Below are 15,157 nucleotides of genomic sequence, written 5' to 3'. Positions count from 1 at the left end.
TGTGTGTGTGTGAAAAAATTAAGGCCATTTTCACAGAGTCCCAGAATGGTAGGGTTTGGAAGGGACCTCTGGAGCTCATGTAGTCCAATCACCCTACTAAAGCAAGGTCACCCACAGCAGGTTGCCCAGGATCATGCCCAGGCAGGTTGCAGAAGTCTCCAGAGAAGGAGACTCCACAAGCTCTCTGAGCAGCCTGCTCCAGTGCTCTGTCACCCTCAGAGTACAGAATTTTTCCCTTATGATTAGGTGGAACTTCCTGTGTTCCACTCTGTGGCTGTTGTCCCATGTTCTATCCCTGGGCACCAGTGAACACAGTCTGGCCCCACCCTCGTGACACCCACCCTTTAGATATTGATAAGCATTGAGAAGATCCCCTTGCAGTCTTCTTTTCTCCAAGCCAAGCAAGGTCTCAAAGGTATACTCAGGTCCTCTCGGTGTCTTTGTAGCCTCTGCTGGACCCTCTCCAGTCATCTCCTGTCTCTCTTGAACTGGGGACCTATAGCTGAACACAATACTCCAGATGTGTCCTCACTGGGGCAGAGTAAGGGGGAGAACTTCATCCAACCTGCTGGTCACACTCTGTGAATGAATGCAGGCAGGAGACCATTTTCCTGCATCAAGAGAAGCACAGCCAGCAGGTCGAGGGAGGTGATTCTCCCCCTCTGCTTTTGCTCTGGTGAGACCACACCTGGAGTACTGCATCCAGTGCTGGAACCTCTATTACAGGAAGGATCTGGAGGTGCTGGAATGTGTCCAGAGAAGGGCCATGAGGATGAGCAGAGATCTGCAACTCCTCTCCTATGAGGGCAGATTGAGGGAGTTGGGGCTGTTCAGTCTGGAGAAGAGAAGGCTCCCAGGAGACCTTAGTGTGGCCTTCCAGGATCTGAAGGGGGCTACAAGATAGCTGGGGAGGGACTTTTGAGGGTGTCAGGGAGTGATAGGGGGGCATGGAACAAAACTAGAAATGGGTAGATTCAGATTGGATGTGAGGAAGAAGTTGTTCCCCACATGAGGGTGGTGAGACACTGGCACAGGTTGCCCAGGGAGGTGGTGGAAGCCTCATCCCTGGAGGTTTCCACAGCCAGGCTGGATGTGGGTCTGAGCAACCTGCTGTAGTGTGAGGTGTCCCTGCCCATGGCAGGGGGGTTGGAACTGGCTGATCCTTGAGGTCCCTTCCAACCCTGACAATTCTATGACTCCTGAATCCTGGGTAACTGCTTCTCCTTTGTTTGCTTCCTGGATGCTGTCCCTCACACATACTGAGACTGAGCAAAGCAGTGCTCTCAGGAGAGATTTTCCTGCTGCCTCTGTTGGCTTAGCAAGATCTTGCTGATGCAATACTAAGAAGATTTGCTTATTCATGGCAGTCTAAAAGGCGTGCACTCTCCCTACAGCCAAGCTGTATAATCGCAGCAGCTGAACTTGTTCAGTCCTCTGTTTGTCATCTTTTGTGCTTGGAATCGCAGCTTCCAGTGCCTGTTTAAAAAAGGCTTAATCTTGGACCCTCCTCTCACTGTTCATTATGCTGAACCCTGTGCTGGGGCTGTGGGTATTTTCCTGAGCTCCCTCTGGTCAATGCATCACTTGTGTTACTTCACAGACTGCTTCTGCTAGACGTGGCTCCTGGCTGGCACACCAGCCAGGACTTGGTTTGCAGCAAGCTTCTCTGAAACCCTTCAGAGTGTTTAAAATTAATGCTTATAAATATGGAAAGGGTCAGTGCCAAGGGGATGGAGCCAGGCTCTGCTTGGTGAGGCCCAGTGACAGGGCAAGGGGCAGTGGGTGGAACTGAGGCATAGGAAGCTCCATGGAAACACGAGGAAAAAAATTTTCCCTGTGAGGGTGACAGAGCCCTGGCACAGGCTGCCCAGGGGGGTTGTGGAGTCTGGAGATACTCAAGACCCACCTGGTGCATTCCTGTGTGATCTTCTCTTGGTGCTCCTGCTCTGGCAGGGGGTTGGACTGGATGATCTTTCGAGGTCCCTTCCAACCCCTAACATTCCAGAGAAGGGCAACAAAGTTGGTGAGGGGCTCAGAACACAAGCCATGTGAGGAGAAGTATATTGAGACTCTTGAATGTGTTCAGGGAAGGGCAATGAGGCTGGGGAGAGGTCTGGAGCACAGCACTGTGAGGAGAGACTGAGGGAGCTGGGGTTGCTTAGCCTGGAGAAGAGGAGGCTCAAGGGTGACCTTCTTGCTCTCTACAACTACCTTAAGGGAGGTTGTAGACAGGCAGAGGTTGGTCTCTTCTCCTAGGCAACCAGTACCAGAACAAGAGGATTCAGTCTTAGACTGTGCCAGGGGAGGTTTAGGCTGGATGTTGGGAGGAAGGTCCACACAGAGAGAGTGATTGCCCATTGGAATGGGCTGCCTGAGGAGGTGGTGGAGTCACCATCACTGGAAGTGTTCAGGAGGAGACTGGATGGGATGCTTGGTGCCATGGGTTAGTTGATTAGGTGGTGTTGGGTGATGGGTTGGACTCAATGATCTCAAAGGTCTCTTCCAACCTGGTCAATTCTACTCTACTCTACTCTATTCTGTGATTCCATGGCAACGTTCACAGTGGTTGAATCATTCTTGCTGACTTCTTTGTGTTTTTCTTCCAGCACACTCAGAGGAAGATGCCCATCCTCAAACAGGTGAGCAGGGCTGTCAGCCAGGCGCTGCAGAGCTTGGGCTGCGGCTGCGGGATGTCCATCGTGCCGGTGCGCTGCATCGGAGTCTCCCCTCGCCAAGTGGCTTCCGACGCCGGCTTCCACTCGGTGACGTTCGCTGAGACCGACCATCCTCGGGTGCTGATCACAGGTCAGTGTGCCTAGAGAATCAGCAAGGTTGGAAAAGATCATCAAGTCCAACCTGGCACCCAACACCTCATGACTATTAAACCATGGCACCAAGTGCCACGTCCAGTCCCCTCTTGAACACCTCCAGGGACGGTGACTCCACCACCTCCCTGGGCAGCACATTCCAATGGCCAGTTACTCTTTCTCCTCACCTCCAGCCTAAACTTCCCCTGGCACAGCTTGAGACTGTGTCCTCTTGTTCTGATGCTGGTTGCCTGGGAGAAGAGACCAACTCCCTCCTGGCTACAACCTCCCTTCAGGTAGTTGTAGAGAGCAAGAAGGTCTCCCCTGAGCCTCCTCTTCTGCAGGCTAAGCAACCCCAGCTCCCTCAGCCTCTCCTCACAGGGCTGTGCTCCAGACCTCTCCCCAGCCTCATTGTCCTTCTCTGGACGTGTTCAAGAGTCTCTATAGCCCTCTTAAACTGAGGGGCCCAGAGCTGGACACAGGACTCAAGGTGTGTCCTAACCAGTGCTGAGTACAGGGGCACAATGACTTCCCTGCTCCTGCTGGCCACACTATTTCTGATGCAGGCCTCTCCTAGCTCTTCCTGCTCCTGGTCTCAGTCCAGTTCCCCACTCCCCTCCTCCCTCCCTAGTGAGCAGGATACTGGGAGGAAAAATACTCCAAGTATTCTGGAATTGTGATGATCTTTCACATAATCCTGGAGCTGTGGGGGTTGGAAGGGACTTCTGGAGATCAGTCTAGTCAGGGTCACCCACAGCAGGTTACACAGAATTACATCCAGGCAGGTTTCAAGTCTCTCCAGAGAAGGAGAGTTCACAACTTCTCTGGGTAGCCTGTTCCAGGGCTCTGTCACCCCCAAAGGAAAGAAGTCCAGAAGTCCAAGGTCCAGAAAATGATCAGGGGGTTGGAGCACCTCTGCTATGAGGACAGCCTGAGGGAGCTGCGCTTGTTCAGCCTGGAGAAGAGGAGGCTCTGGGGAGACCTAATAGCAGCCTGCCAGTACCTGAAGGGGGCCTTCAGGAAGGATGGAGAGAGATTGTTTACAAAGGCCTGTAGTGACAGGACAAGGGGCAATAGCTTCAAACTAGAGAAGAGCAGATTTAGATTGGATGTTAGGAGCAAGTTCTTCACTATGAGGGTGGTGGAACACTGGAACAGGTTGCCCATGGAAGTGGTTGAGGCTCCTTCCCTGGAGATATTCAAGGTAAAGCTTGAGGAGGCCCTAGGCAAGCCGGTCTAGTTGAGTTCAGATGGAACTTCCTGTGTTCTGTATTGTGCTGGCCACCACTGAAAAGAATCTGGCCCCATCCTCTTGACCCCCATCCTTTAGATATTGATAAGCACTGAGAAGATTCTCTCTCGGTCTTCTCCAACAGCCCCAGGTCTCTCAGCCTTTCCTTGGCAGAGAGGTGCTCCAGTCCCATCACCACTTTGTAGCCCTGTGGAGGATTGTGTCTCCCACTTGGATGCAAGATCAGAGTCCCATATGAGCTTCCTTTCTTTGTTTCCCTTTTGTTCCAGAAATCTACCCAACCCAGTTAATTGGGATTTCCTTGAGCCAATATAAAAGCTTTTGGCTTTGCTGAGAAAAATAGCACTTAGTTCTGATATGATGCATGGAATAATGGAACTCTGGATTTTAATAGCCCCTTTTCTCTCATTTTTTATCTCTTGTGCATTGTCTTTTAGGTGGTCTTGGCCAACTTGGAGTAGGACTTGCTAAGCTTCTGAGGTATGTCACAATTCTCTGCCCCCTTTGCTGTTAAGGAGCAATTCAAGGAAGGAATGATAGTCTGAAAAGTTGTTTATAAAAGAATCCTGGCTTCTTTTTCTTTTCTCACTTAGTTCTGTAAATCACTTCACATTTCAGCATCTTTCTGTTTTTCACTCCTCTGTTTGATTGAGGTTTACTGAGGTACTCTGTGTGTCCTCAAATAACATCGGGTTCCCCAAGAGACTGGCTGCTGAGTTCAGTTTGCTTCCAGTTAAATGGAATGGAATGGAATGGAATGGAATAGAATTAAGCAGGTTGGAAAAGGCCTTCGAGATCATCAAGTCCAACCTTTCACCCAACACCATCTCATCGACTAAACCATGGCACCAAGCACCCCATCCAGTCTCTTCCTAAACACCTCCAGTGATGGTGATTCCACCACCTCCCTGGGCAGCACATTCCAATGGCCAATCGCTCTCTCTGTAAAGAACTTTTTCCTAACATCCAGCCTAAGCCTCCCCTGGCACAGCTTGAGACTGTGTCCTCTTGTTCTGGTGCTGCTTGCCTGGGAGAAGAGACCAACCCCCACCTGGCTACAACCTCCCTTCAGGTAGTTGTAGAGAGCAAGAAGGTCTCCTCCGAGCCTTCCTTCTCCAGGCTAAACAATCCCAGCTCCCTCAGCCTCTCCTCACAGGGCTGTGCTCCAAACCCCTCCCCAGCCTCACTGCCCTTCTCTGGACACCTTCCAGCATCTCAACATCTTTCCTAAACTGAGAGTCCAAGAACTGAACACAGGACTCAAGGTGCGGCCTAACCAGTGCAGTGTACAGGGGCAGAATGACCTCCCTGCTCCTGCTGGCCACACTATTCCTGATGCAGGCCAGGATGCCCTTGGCCTTCTTGGCCACCTGGGCACACTGCTGGCTAAATGGAAGTATTCAGACTCTGAATCCTCAGAGGGTGGTCAGTTTTCCTTCTCTTTGGATTTGAGGGCCTCAGTGGAGAGACAAAGGCTCTGATTTTGTGACGGTACCAATATCAGCTTCAAAGTAGGTCATCCTTTGCTGACTGCCCAGCTGTTGGACTTTGCAACTGCTGACTTTTCCTCTGACAATTGTCATTTAAGTAACTTCAGGAGCAAAGTGACCTATTTTTTTGAAGCACAAACAAAACTAAAGGTCAGGGGACAAGCTGTTGAAGTTTTTATGATGTAGTGAAAGTTGAACTGATGCAGCAAAAGGAGGGCACAGAAAATATAGTTATTCTCTCTGTCCTTCTGCTTTCACCCTCACATCCACAGCTACCTTGATTTTTCTCAATGTAAGATGCTCTGAGAGCTCTCCATGGTCCATATCATTGTCCACACCCACTCCTGCTCAGCCCCTGACTGTTACTTGCATGTAGGCAGCGTTTGTTGCCAAGAATGTGGGCTGGGACTGAGAGTGAGCAAACTGACTGCAATCAACACTGTGCTACAGTTTGAATGTTTCCTAGCATTTGGGAGTCCTGGTGGACAACTAATTCACCATGAGCTGGCAGGTCAGGAAGGCCAGTGGTCTCCTGGGATGCATTTAGAAGACTCTGGCCAGCAGGTCAGGGGAGGTTCTTCCCCTTTACACTACCCTAGTGAGGCCACATCTGGAGTATTTTGCCTAATTCTGGGCTCCACACTTCAAGACAGAGAGGGAACTACTGAAGAGAGTCCAGCAGAGGTTACAAAGGTGATGAGGGGACTGGAGCATCTCACTTATGAGTAAAGGCTGAGAGACCTGAGGCTGTTTAGCCTGGAGAAGAGCAGACTGAGAAGACATCTTTTTAGTGCTTATCAATATCTGAAGGGCAGAAGTTTAGGCTGGAGGTGAGGAGAAAGTTCTTCACAGAGGGAGTTGTTGGCCATTGGAATGTGCTGCCCAGGGAGGTGGTGGAGTCACCATCACTGGAGGTGTTCAAGAGGAGATTGGATCAATCCCCTCCCCCTATCAATATCTGAAGGACCAGAATTTTCAGTGGTGCACAGTGCCAGGACAAGGGGCAGTGGGCACAGACTAAAACATAGGAAGTTCCATCTGAGCATGAAGAAAGATTCCTTTCCTTTGAGGGTGCTGGAGCACTGGACTAGGCTGCCCAGAGAGGTTGTGGAGTCTCTTTCTCTGGAGAGATTCAAAACTGCTTAAATACAACCCTGGGCAACCTGCTCTAAGTGGCCCTGCTTTAGCAGGGGGTTGAAGTAGATGATCTTCAGAGATCCCTTCCAGGAGCTGTGATTCTGTGATGCATTTCTATGATACATTTAAAGATGATGATGGCAGGCTGGGATGGACTTCAGTGCCATCATAGAATCAATAAGGTTGGAAAAGACCTCAGAGATCATCAAGTCCAACCTGTCACCCAACACCTCATGACTAAACCATGGCACCAAGTGCCACGTCCAGTCTCCTCTTGAGCACCTCCAGGGATGGTTACTCCACCACCTCCCTGGGCAGCACATTCCAATGGCTAACAACTCTTTCTGGGAAGAACTTTCTCCTCACCTCAAGCCTAAACCTCCGCTGGTGCAGCTTGAGACTGTGTCCTCTTGCTCTGGTGCTGGTTGCCTGGGAGAAGAGACCAACCCCCAGCTGGCTACAACCTCCCTTCAGGGAGTTGCAGACAGCAAGAAGGTCTCCCCTGAGCCTCCTCTTCTCCAGGCTAAGCAACCCCAGCTCCCTCAGCCTCTCCTCACAGGGCTGTGCTCAAGGCTTCTCCCCAGCTTTGTTGCCCTTCTCTGGACACGTTCAAGTGTCTCAATGTCCTTCTGAAATTGAGGGCACCAGAACTGGACACAGTAAAGAGATCTTCAGAGATCCCTTCCAGGAGCTGTGATTCTGTGATTCATTTCTATGATACACTTAAAGATGATGATGGCAGGCTGGGATGGACTTCAGTGCCATCAGGCTTGCTCTTTCTCAAACCCCTGTGCTGATCAGAGAAGCAGAGGGCACAGCTTGCTTGGTTGTGTTTGCTCTGTTTCATGCAAAAGTAGCTGCAGCTACAGCAAGCCCAGTGGCCTTCTGTGGACACAAGTGCAGAGTGTCTCTGAGTAGAAATTTCTGACAGTAGAGGGTAGAAACACTGGAGCAGGCTGCCCAGAGAGGTTGTGGAGTCTCCTTCTCTAGAGATCCTCAAAACCTGCCTGGACACATTCCTGTGTGACCTGTCCTGAGTGGTCCTGTTCTGCAGGATGGTGGACTCATGGTCTCTGGAGGTCCCTTCCAACCCCTAGCATCCTCTGATTTTATGATTCTCAGCATAGTTTCATTTACCAAAAGCATTCTCTATCCTTACTCAGTCTTGCACTGCTACTTAGAGTAGTTTACTGATTTTCCAAGTCTCTGTCTTGACACTTGATTTGTATTGATATTGATCTTTGGGCTGGGCTGTCGTTTTGTTAGTGCAGTCATTTGAGTGATTTCATTGCTTAGATGATTGCTCTGATATTGTTGCTGCCAATGGCAGCATAACAGAGCTGTGGCTGCTCTGGAAGGGGGAGGACTCACTGTGCCCTGTGGGTGTTTTCACACAGGAAACGCTTTGGGAAGAACAATGTGATTCTGTCTGACATTAGGAAGCCTGCAGACAATGTTTTCTACAGTGGTAAGTGTCTGGGAAAGCACATGGTGGGGAGGGAGGAGGGGGAGAAGTTAATCTTGACTTTACCCCTGATGTTGTTGCACTAATTACCAAAGGCTAAACAAACAAATGCATTAGGCTGAGCCATTCACTGTTGGAAGCTTCAGGAGAATGCCTTCCTGCTTTGGAATCTTGCCAGGGCATTCATTTCTCACTGTCTGTGATTCCCTTTCTCTAAATGTTATTGGTTGGGGTTTTGTTTCACTGTTTGCTTTGCCATTTCATGGAGCACAATTAATTGCCTGAGTCAAGCTGAGCTTGGCTGTGCCTGCTCCTGCTGTCAGAAGGAGAGGCATTGATTCTTTTGCAGGGAAGAAGTTGGAAATCAAATTTGTGCTTTGTTTTTACATGCTTGGGCAAATGCTGTGGTAAGGTGGGGTGTGGAGGAGGATTTAGGGACTCATTAGAAACTTGGCACAAGTTTTGCTTTGTCATTACTGGGTTTAGGTGTTTAGCTGTACTGTATTGAGGTGTTTCACTAGTGTACCCTAGATGGCTCTGGGCAACCTGATCTGGGCCCCTCAGTTTAGGAAAGATGTTGAGTTGCTGGAAGGTGTCCAGAGAAGGGCAACAAAGCTGGGGAGGGGTCTGGAGCACAACCCTGTGAGGAGAGGCTGAGGGAGCTGGGGTTGCTTAGCCTGGAAGCTCAGGGGAGACCTTATTGCTCTCCACAACTCCCTGAAGGGAGTTTATAGCCAGGTGGGGGTTGGTCTCTTCTCCCAGGCAACCAGCACCAGAACAAGAGGACATAGTCTCAAGCTGCACCAGGGGAGGTTTAGGCTGGATGTTAGGAAGAAGTTCTTCCCAGCAAGAGAGCTTGGCCATTGGAATGTGATGCCCAGGGAGGTGGTGGAGTCACCATCCCTGGAGGAGTTTAGGAAGAGACTGGATGGGGTGCTTGGTGCCATGGTTTAGTTGATGAGATGGTGTTGGATGATAGATTGACTCAATGATCTCAAAGGTCTTTTCCAACCTGGTTGATTCTATTCTATTCTATCGGAGGATGTCCCTGCTCACTGCAGCAGGGTGGGACTAGGTGACCTTTGGAGGTCCCTTCCAACCCAAACCATTCTGTGATTTTATGCTCCCTGTTTTCATGCTGTTGTCTGCATAAGCAGGAGTTCTTGCATCACTAAGAGGTAAAGGTAGCACTGTCCCTTCATTTGTCCTGCTGCACTCTCTAGAGTGTTGTGTCCAGCTCTGGGGTCCCCAACACAAGAGAGACAGGGAGCTCCAAGAGCAGGTCCAGAGGATAGCCACAAAGTGATCAGAAGGCTGGAGCACCTCTCCTATGAAGAGAGGCTGAAAGAACTGGGGCTGTTCAGCCTGGAGAAGAGAAGGCTCTGTGAGACATTAGAGCTACATTTCTATATCTGAAGGAGACCTACAGAAAGGCTGGGGAAGGGCTGTTTAGAAGGGCCTGTGGTGATAGGACGAGGGGCAGTGGTTTGAAACTGGAGCAGGGTAGATTTAGGCTGGACATCAGGAGGAAGTTCTTTACAGTGAGAGTGGTGAAATACTGGAACAGGTTGCCCAGGGATTTGGTTGAGGCCCCTTTCCTGGACACATTCAAGTTCAGTCTTGATGTGGCCCTTTGCAGGCTGATCTAGTTGGAGGTGTCCCTGCTGACTGCAGGGGGGTTGGACAAGATGACTTCTGAGGGTCCCTTCCAGCCCAAAGCAATCTGAATCCATGAGTCTGCTGCTCCACTGGCCGCTGCTGGTGGGTGTGCATTCCTCTGTGCAGCCAAATCCTGAAGATCTGGCCCAGAAGCAGCAATCTGAGTTTCATGTAGAACTTTTCTTCATGTCCACTCTTCTTGGCATCCAACTTTTTCACTGGTTCCATTTCTTCTAGGCCCTTTCATCTACGCAGACATCTTGGACTACAAGAACTTACGTGAGATAGTGGTGAACAATCGGATCACCTGGCTCTTCCACTACAGTGCTTTGCTCAGTGCTGTTGGAGAAGCAAATGTCCCTTTGGCCAGAGCTGTCAACATCACTGGTATGTGACAAGGCTGTGAGGCTCATGACCCCTACAGAGGCTTGGGAGTGCTCTGTATGTGCTGATAAACGTGATTTGTTCCAGGTTTACACAACATCCTGGATATCGCAGCTGAGCATAACTTGAGGCTCTTTGTTCCAAGCACTATTGGAGCCTTTGGACCCACCTCTCCTCGAGATCCAACGCCTGACCTCTGCATTCAGAGACCAAGGACAATCTATGGAGTCTCCAAGGTTCACGCTGAGCTCATGGGAGAAGTGAGAATGGTTTTGTTTTCTTTAAGCTCTGGGAGAACTTCATGGCTTTTGTAAGATCTCTCACCACAGTAGTTTCTTTCCTCCATCCACTCCTTCTTTCAGGCTTACTCAGTAGTAGGTGGAGTCAGCTCTTAAGGACAAATCTCTTTTGATTGTTGTTGATGGGAACAATCTTTTCAGGTGCAGCTTCACCAGTGCCAAGTACAGGGCCACAGACACTTCCCTGCTCCTGCTGGCCACACTTCCTGATCCAGACTGGGATAGAATAGAATGGAATAGAATTGAATTGGCTTGAATCAAATTGAATTAACCAGGTTGGAAAAGACCTTTGAGATCATCAAGTCCAACCCAGCACCCAACACCATCTCATCAACTAAACCATGGCACCAAGTGCCTCACCCAGTCTCTTCCTAAACACCTCCAGTGATGGAGGCTCCACCACCTCCCTGGGCAGCACATTCCAATGGCCAATCTCTCTTTCTGGGAATAACTTCTTCCTAACACCCAGCCTAAACCTCCCCTGGCACAGCTGGAGACTGTGTCCTCTTGTTCTGTTGCTGGTTGCCTGGGAGAGGAGACCTTTTTGTTGGCCTTCTTGAAATGTTCCACAAACTAAGGAATTCTCAATTACTGAACCTGCTTCAGAAACCAATCAGTATCAAGGATCCATACCTACTGATCTGGATGGAACATAGAGAAGGGGCAGCAGGGACATCAGATACCCAGCAGGGAATGGAGACTCTTCAGTAGCTTCTTTCATCCCTCTCAGGGGTTGGTTACAGGAGTGAGGTTCTCCCTGTGGCAGCTTCTTCCTGTGAAATTAGTGAGTTGTGTGGCTTGGTCTTGATGCCTGAAGCTCCATGATCTCCATTTGGGTTGCCCAGGGAGGTGGTGGAAGCCTCATCCCTGGAGGTTTTTGCAGCCAGGCTGGATGTGGCTCTGAGCAACCTGCTGCAGTGTGAAGTGTCCCTGCCCATGGCAGGGGGGTTGGAACTGGCTGATCCTTGTGGTCCCTTCCAACCCTGATTGATAGTATGATTTCTCTTCTCCCTCTGCAGTACTACCACTACCGGTATGGCCTAGACTTCCGCTGCCTGAGGTACCCAGGAATTATCTCTGCTGACTCTCAGCCTGGTGGGGGAACAACTGGTAAGTGACTTGTGTGGAGCTCTCTGTATTGCAGGCAAGAAGAACCCAGCCAGGGCAGTCATTCTTCATGTGCTTGGAGAATAATCTGTGGCAGTGTAGAGCATCAGTGTAGAGATGTTATTGTGATTGTGCTACAGCACCACATTTATCCTCTCCAGCCTGGGGCTTCATTCCAGTGGTCTTTGTCCATAAACAGTTACTGAGAGGTTTGGAATTAATTACACTTTATTTCTTTAACAGCATTTTAAACTCTGCCATCTTGCTGCAGTGTGCAAATGCCAGAACAGCATCAGGGTGGTTCAGGCTGACTCCTGCTGTACAATGTAAACCACACACAGCTCTGCTGCTAGATTCAAATCTAGAGAGATTTTAATTCAAATCTAGAGAGATTTTAATTCAAATCTAGAGATTAAAAAACCCCTAGAGATTTTAGTCCAGAGACTTAGGGGCTAGTGGGAGGATTGCTTACTGCCACAAACAACAGATTGAGGTAGAAGGATCTGGAGATGCTGGAATGTGTCCAGAGAAGGGCCATGAGGATGATCAGAGATCTGCAGCTCCTCACCTATGAGGACAGACTGAGGGAGTTGGGGCTGTACAGGCTGGAGAAGGGAAGGCTCCCAGGAGACCTTATTGTGGCCTTCCAGCATCTGAAGGGGGCTACAAGAAAGCTGGGGAGGGACTTTTGAGGGTGTCAGGGAGTGATAGGACTGAGGGGAATGGAACAAAACTAGAAATGGGTAGATTCAGGTTGGATGCTAGGAAGAAGTTCTTCCCCATGAGTGTGGTGAGACACTGGCACAGGTTGCCCAGGGAGGTGGTGGAAGCCTCATCCCTGGAGGATTTTGAGGCCAGGCTGGATGTGGCTGTGAGCAACCTGCTGTAGTGTGAGGTGTCCCTGCCCATGGCAGGGAGGTTGGAACTGGCTGATCCTTGAGGTCCCTTCCAACCCTGACAACTCTTATGATCCTATGAGTCACCCACCCATTGCTCTTTTCTGCAGATTATGCTGTCCAGATTTTCCATGATGCCATCAAGACAGGCAAATTTCAGTGCAACCTGAAGCCAGACACTCGTCTCCCCATGATGTACATTGATGACTGCCTGAAAGCCACTCTGGAGGTCATGGAGGCCCCCGCAGAGGCACTGAGCATGCGGACGTACAACATCAGTGCCATGAGCTTCACTCCTGAAGAGCTGGCTCAAGAGGTGCAGAAGCATATTCCTGAGCTTGAGGTGACCTACAATGTGGATAAAGTCAGGCAGGCCATAGGTTAGTATCAGCCTCTTTGGCGGCAGGTAAGAGAAGAGAGGAGGTTGCTGTACGTTAAGAGCAAAACAAAGTTTCTTCTCTTTTTAGGCACTTGCAAATTGCTCTCCTGTGCAATTCAAGTCTGAACAGTTTGGCATTCAGCTTTAGTAGTTCAAATGGCCAGTGATGGTACGTCTTAGAGGCATAAGGAATTGTTGCTTAAGCCTCATGCTCCTTGTTTCTTCTCTTCTTTTCCCTGCAGCTGACAGCTGGCCGATGAACTTTGATGACAGGAACGCCCGGAGGGATTGGGGTTGGAAACATGATTATGATCTCCCTGAGCTGGTGACTACGATGTTTAGCTTCCTTGGGTCTGACTCCAGGATTGCTCAAGCTAACTGAAATACTTTGTAAGAGGTTTCCAGATTTCCACAGCGGACCAGGAAAGAAATGGCTAACTTAGTTTATCGTTTCCAGAGTCTTAGAGCATGTCAGTTGTTAGGGGTTTTGGGGGTTGGTTTTTTTTAAGTAGCAGTAGAGCTGGGCAGAAACACACAGTAGCTGGAATGTGCTGGTAGATAAGCAACATCATTTGGTGCAGGCTCCAAGTTCAGCACCAATGAGAAACAGAAAGAATTCTTGAACTTTCACACTGAAGCAGCCAGGGAGGGGGGAAAAAAAGGCACTTCCTCCTGGCTGCTGACTCTCCAATCATTCCTGCTGCCTGCCTCTTCTTTGGCAAAGAACACAGGGCAAACCTGGGAGTTTTGGGCCTATCCCGCAAAGTTAACCAAGGGGTTTGCATTTTGCTGGTGGAGGATGTTAGGTCATAGGAAGGTATGATCCTTTCTTCTCTTTGCTTACAAAAGAGAGGTCAGTAGAGCTCCTTTAGGGTTCCGGATTGCAGGGGTCGTTGCAATGCTAGTTTGAAATCAAACTTGGGTGGCTAGCTCCTATTTATGTATAGATATATAAGTGTATAGTGCTGTATAAACATGCTCTTTTCTATACACAGGGCATAGAAAGCAGCCTTATTCTTACAGTGCTTAGAAATGTGAAGGGGAATAGGACTTGAACTCTCTTTATGCTTTAAGAAAATCCCCCACAGTTTACAAGCTAAGCTTTGTCCTGCTCCATGAAAGCGCTGCTGCCTTCAGTTTAAGCCCGGAGGCAGAGGTGAAATCCGCAGACTGCGACGTGTATGTGAACTTTCAAGCAGCTGATGCCCAGGTATGGGGTCAATAACACTACTCTTGGTTATCCCAGTTGTTTGCTGAGCTGACAGGAGGACATAACTGCCTGGAGCAAGTTTGAAAGGTGGGCCGATGGTGGAGCCTCACGGTAGGGTCAGGCCAGCCTCTGAAAGCTGTTTGCGTTCACCACCTGTCAGCATGTTTGTAGATGCTATTTATGTGTAACTGTGTAACTGTCACACGCTTTTGTCCTTCAGAGAGGGGATCCAGAAGCTGAAAGCCATCTTCTAGCTACAGTTAAGGGCTGTTCTGCTCGTTGAGTTTCATGCACGGGAGATGCTGGGATTAACCAGGGAGTCTTAGTAGGTGCATGCGAGGAAGATGTGTCTGTTCAAAAGCTACCCTTGAGAAACTGGAGAGCCAGGAGGAAAGCCTCTTTAGGTTAAATCCCATGGATGTCAATCCGAGCCATCAGCTGCTGTGGCTTTGTGTGCCTTGAGAAACAGCATCTGGGGACTTCTGCTTTGAGGGAAAACCCCCCCCCCCTTATCTTTCCTCTTCAAAATGACTGGAAATGCCCTACATCAAGCTCTCCATCTTTTATCATTTTTACTTTATTTTGTCTTGTGTACTCCAGCAGTGTGTGTAGCTAAACATACTCAAGTCTGTATGTTGGTTTTTTCTCCCTCTTGCCTCCAACTTCTTGGCTGTGTTTCCCGTGAGGGTGCTTTGGTAGCTGCGAGTCTGCCGCGCTCTGCGTGACCCCGCGGCGCGTCGGCCCTCCCTGCCACCGCCGGGTGCCTGTCTCTTGGGGAAGCAGTCCCAAGTGCTGCAGGGAGTGTTGGTTGGTTTGTTTGTGTTGGTTTTTTTTCTCCTGAAAGCAACTCTCAGATGGGCAGATTCCCGTGGGGAAAGCCGGTTGTTTTCCACGTCTGTTCAACATGTGTCTCTTGGGGGTTGTTCTGTACGGATCTTAACCGTCTCATCTGTGGGCCGAGCGTGGGTTTGAAGCTCCAAAACCTCAAAGGTGGTGTGGGCTGTTTATTGAAACTTTTTGGTTTTATACATTGTTTACCTTTCTGACAAGACAAGTTGTGCAAACTTTGGCC

At 49.6% G+C, this 15,157-nt stretch overlaps 1 protein-coding gene across 1 annotated transcript; it reads left to right on the top strand.

The window, feature by feature from the left end:
- Positions 1-2,611: 2,611 nt before the first annotated feature.
- LOC104306740 (L-threonine 3-dehydrogenase, mitochondrial) lies at positions 2,612-14,237 on the top strand. Its single transcript, XM_009907741.2, has 8 exons — positions 2,612-2,805; positions 4,497-4,539; positions 8,084-8,154; positions 10,048-10,197; positions 10,282-10,454; positions 11,513-11,603; positions 12,607-12,876; positions 13,118-14,237. Exons 1-8 carry the CDS (start codon positions 2,622-2,624, stop codon positions 13,255-13,257), a joined length of 1,122 nt encoding a protein of 373 aa, XP_009906043.2. The 5' UTR covers positions 2,612-2,621; the 3' UTR covers positions 13,258-14,237.
- Positions 14,238-15,157: the final 920 nt, after the last annotated feature.

The sequence above is a fragment of the Dryobates pubescens genome, chromosome 3, assembly GCF_014839835.1.
Source record: "Dryobates pubescens isolate bDryPub1 chromosome 3, bDryPub1.pri, whole genome shotgun sequence".
NCBI lineage: Eukaryota > Metazoa > Chordata > Aves > Piciformes > Picidae > Dryobates > Dryobates pubescens.
The sequence above is the reverse complement of the archived record's forward strand: the minus strand, read 5'-3'. Positions and strand labels throughout refer to the sequence as shown.

Coding starts and splice junctions, on each gene's coding strand:
- LOC104306740 (XM_009907741.2), top strand. CDS start 2,622: ATGCCCATCCTCAAACAGGTGAGCAGGGCTGTCAGCCAGGCGCTGCAG. Junction 8,155..10,047: donor AGACAATGTTTTCTACAGTG/GTAAGTGTCTGG, acceptor CATTTCTTCTAG/GCCCTTTCATCTACGCAGAC. Junction 10,455..11,512: donor ACGCTGAGCTCATGGGAGAA/GTGAGAATGGTT, acceptor CTCCCTCTGCAG/TACTACCACTACCGGTATGG.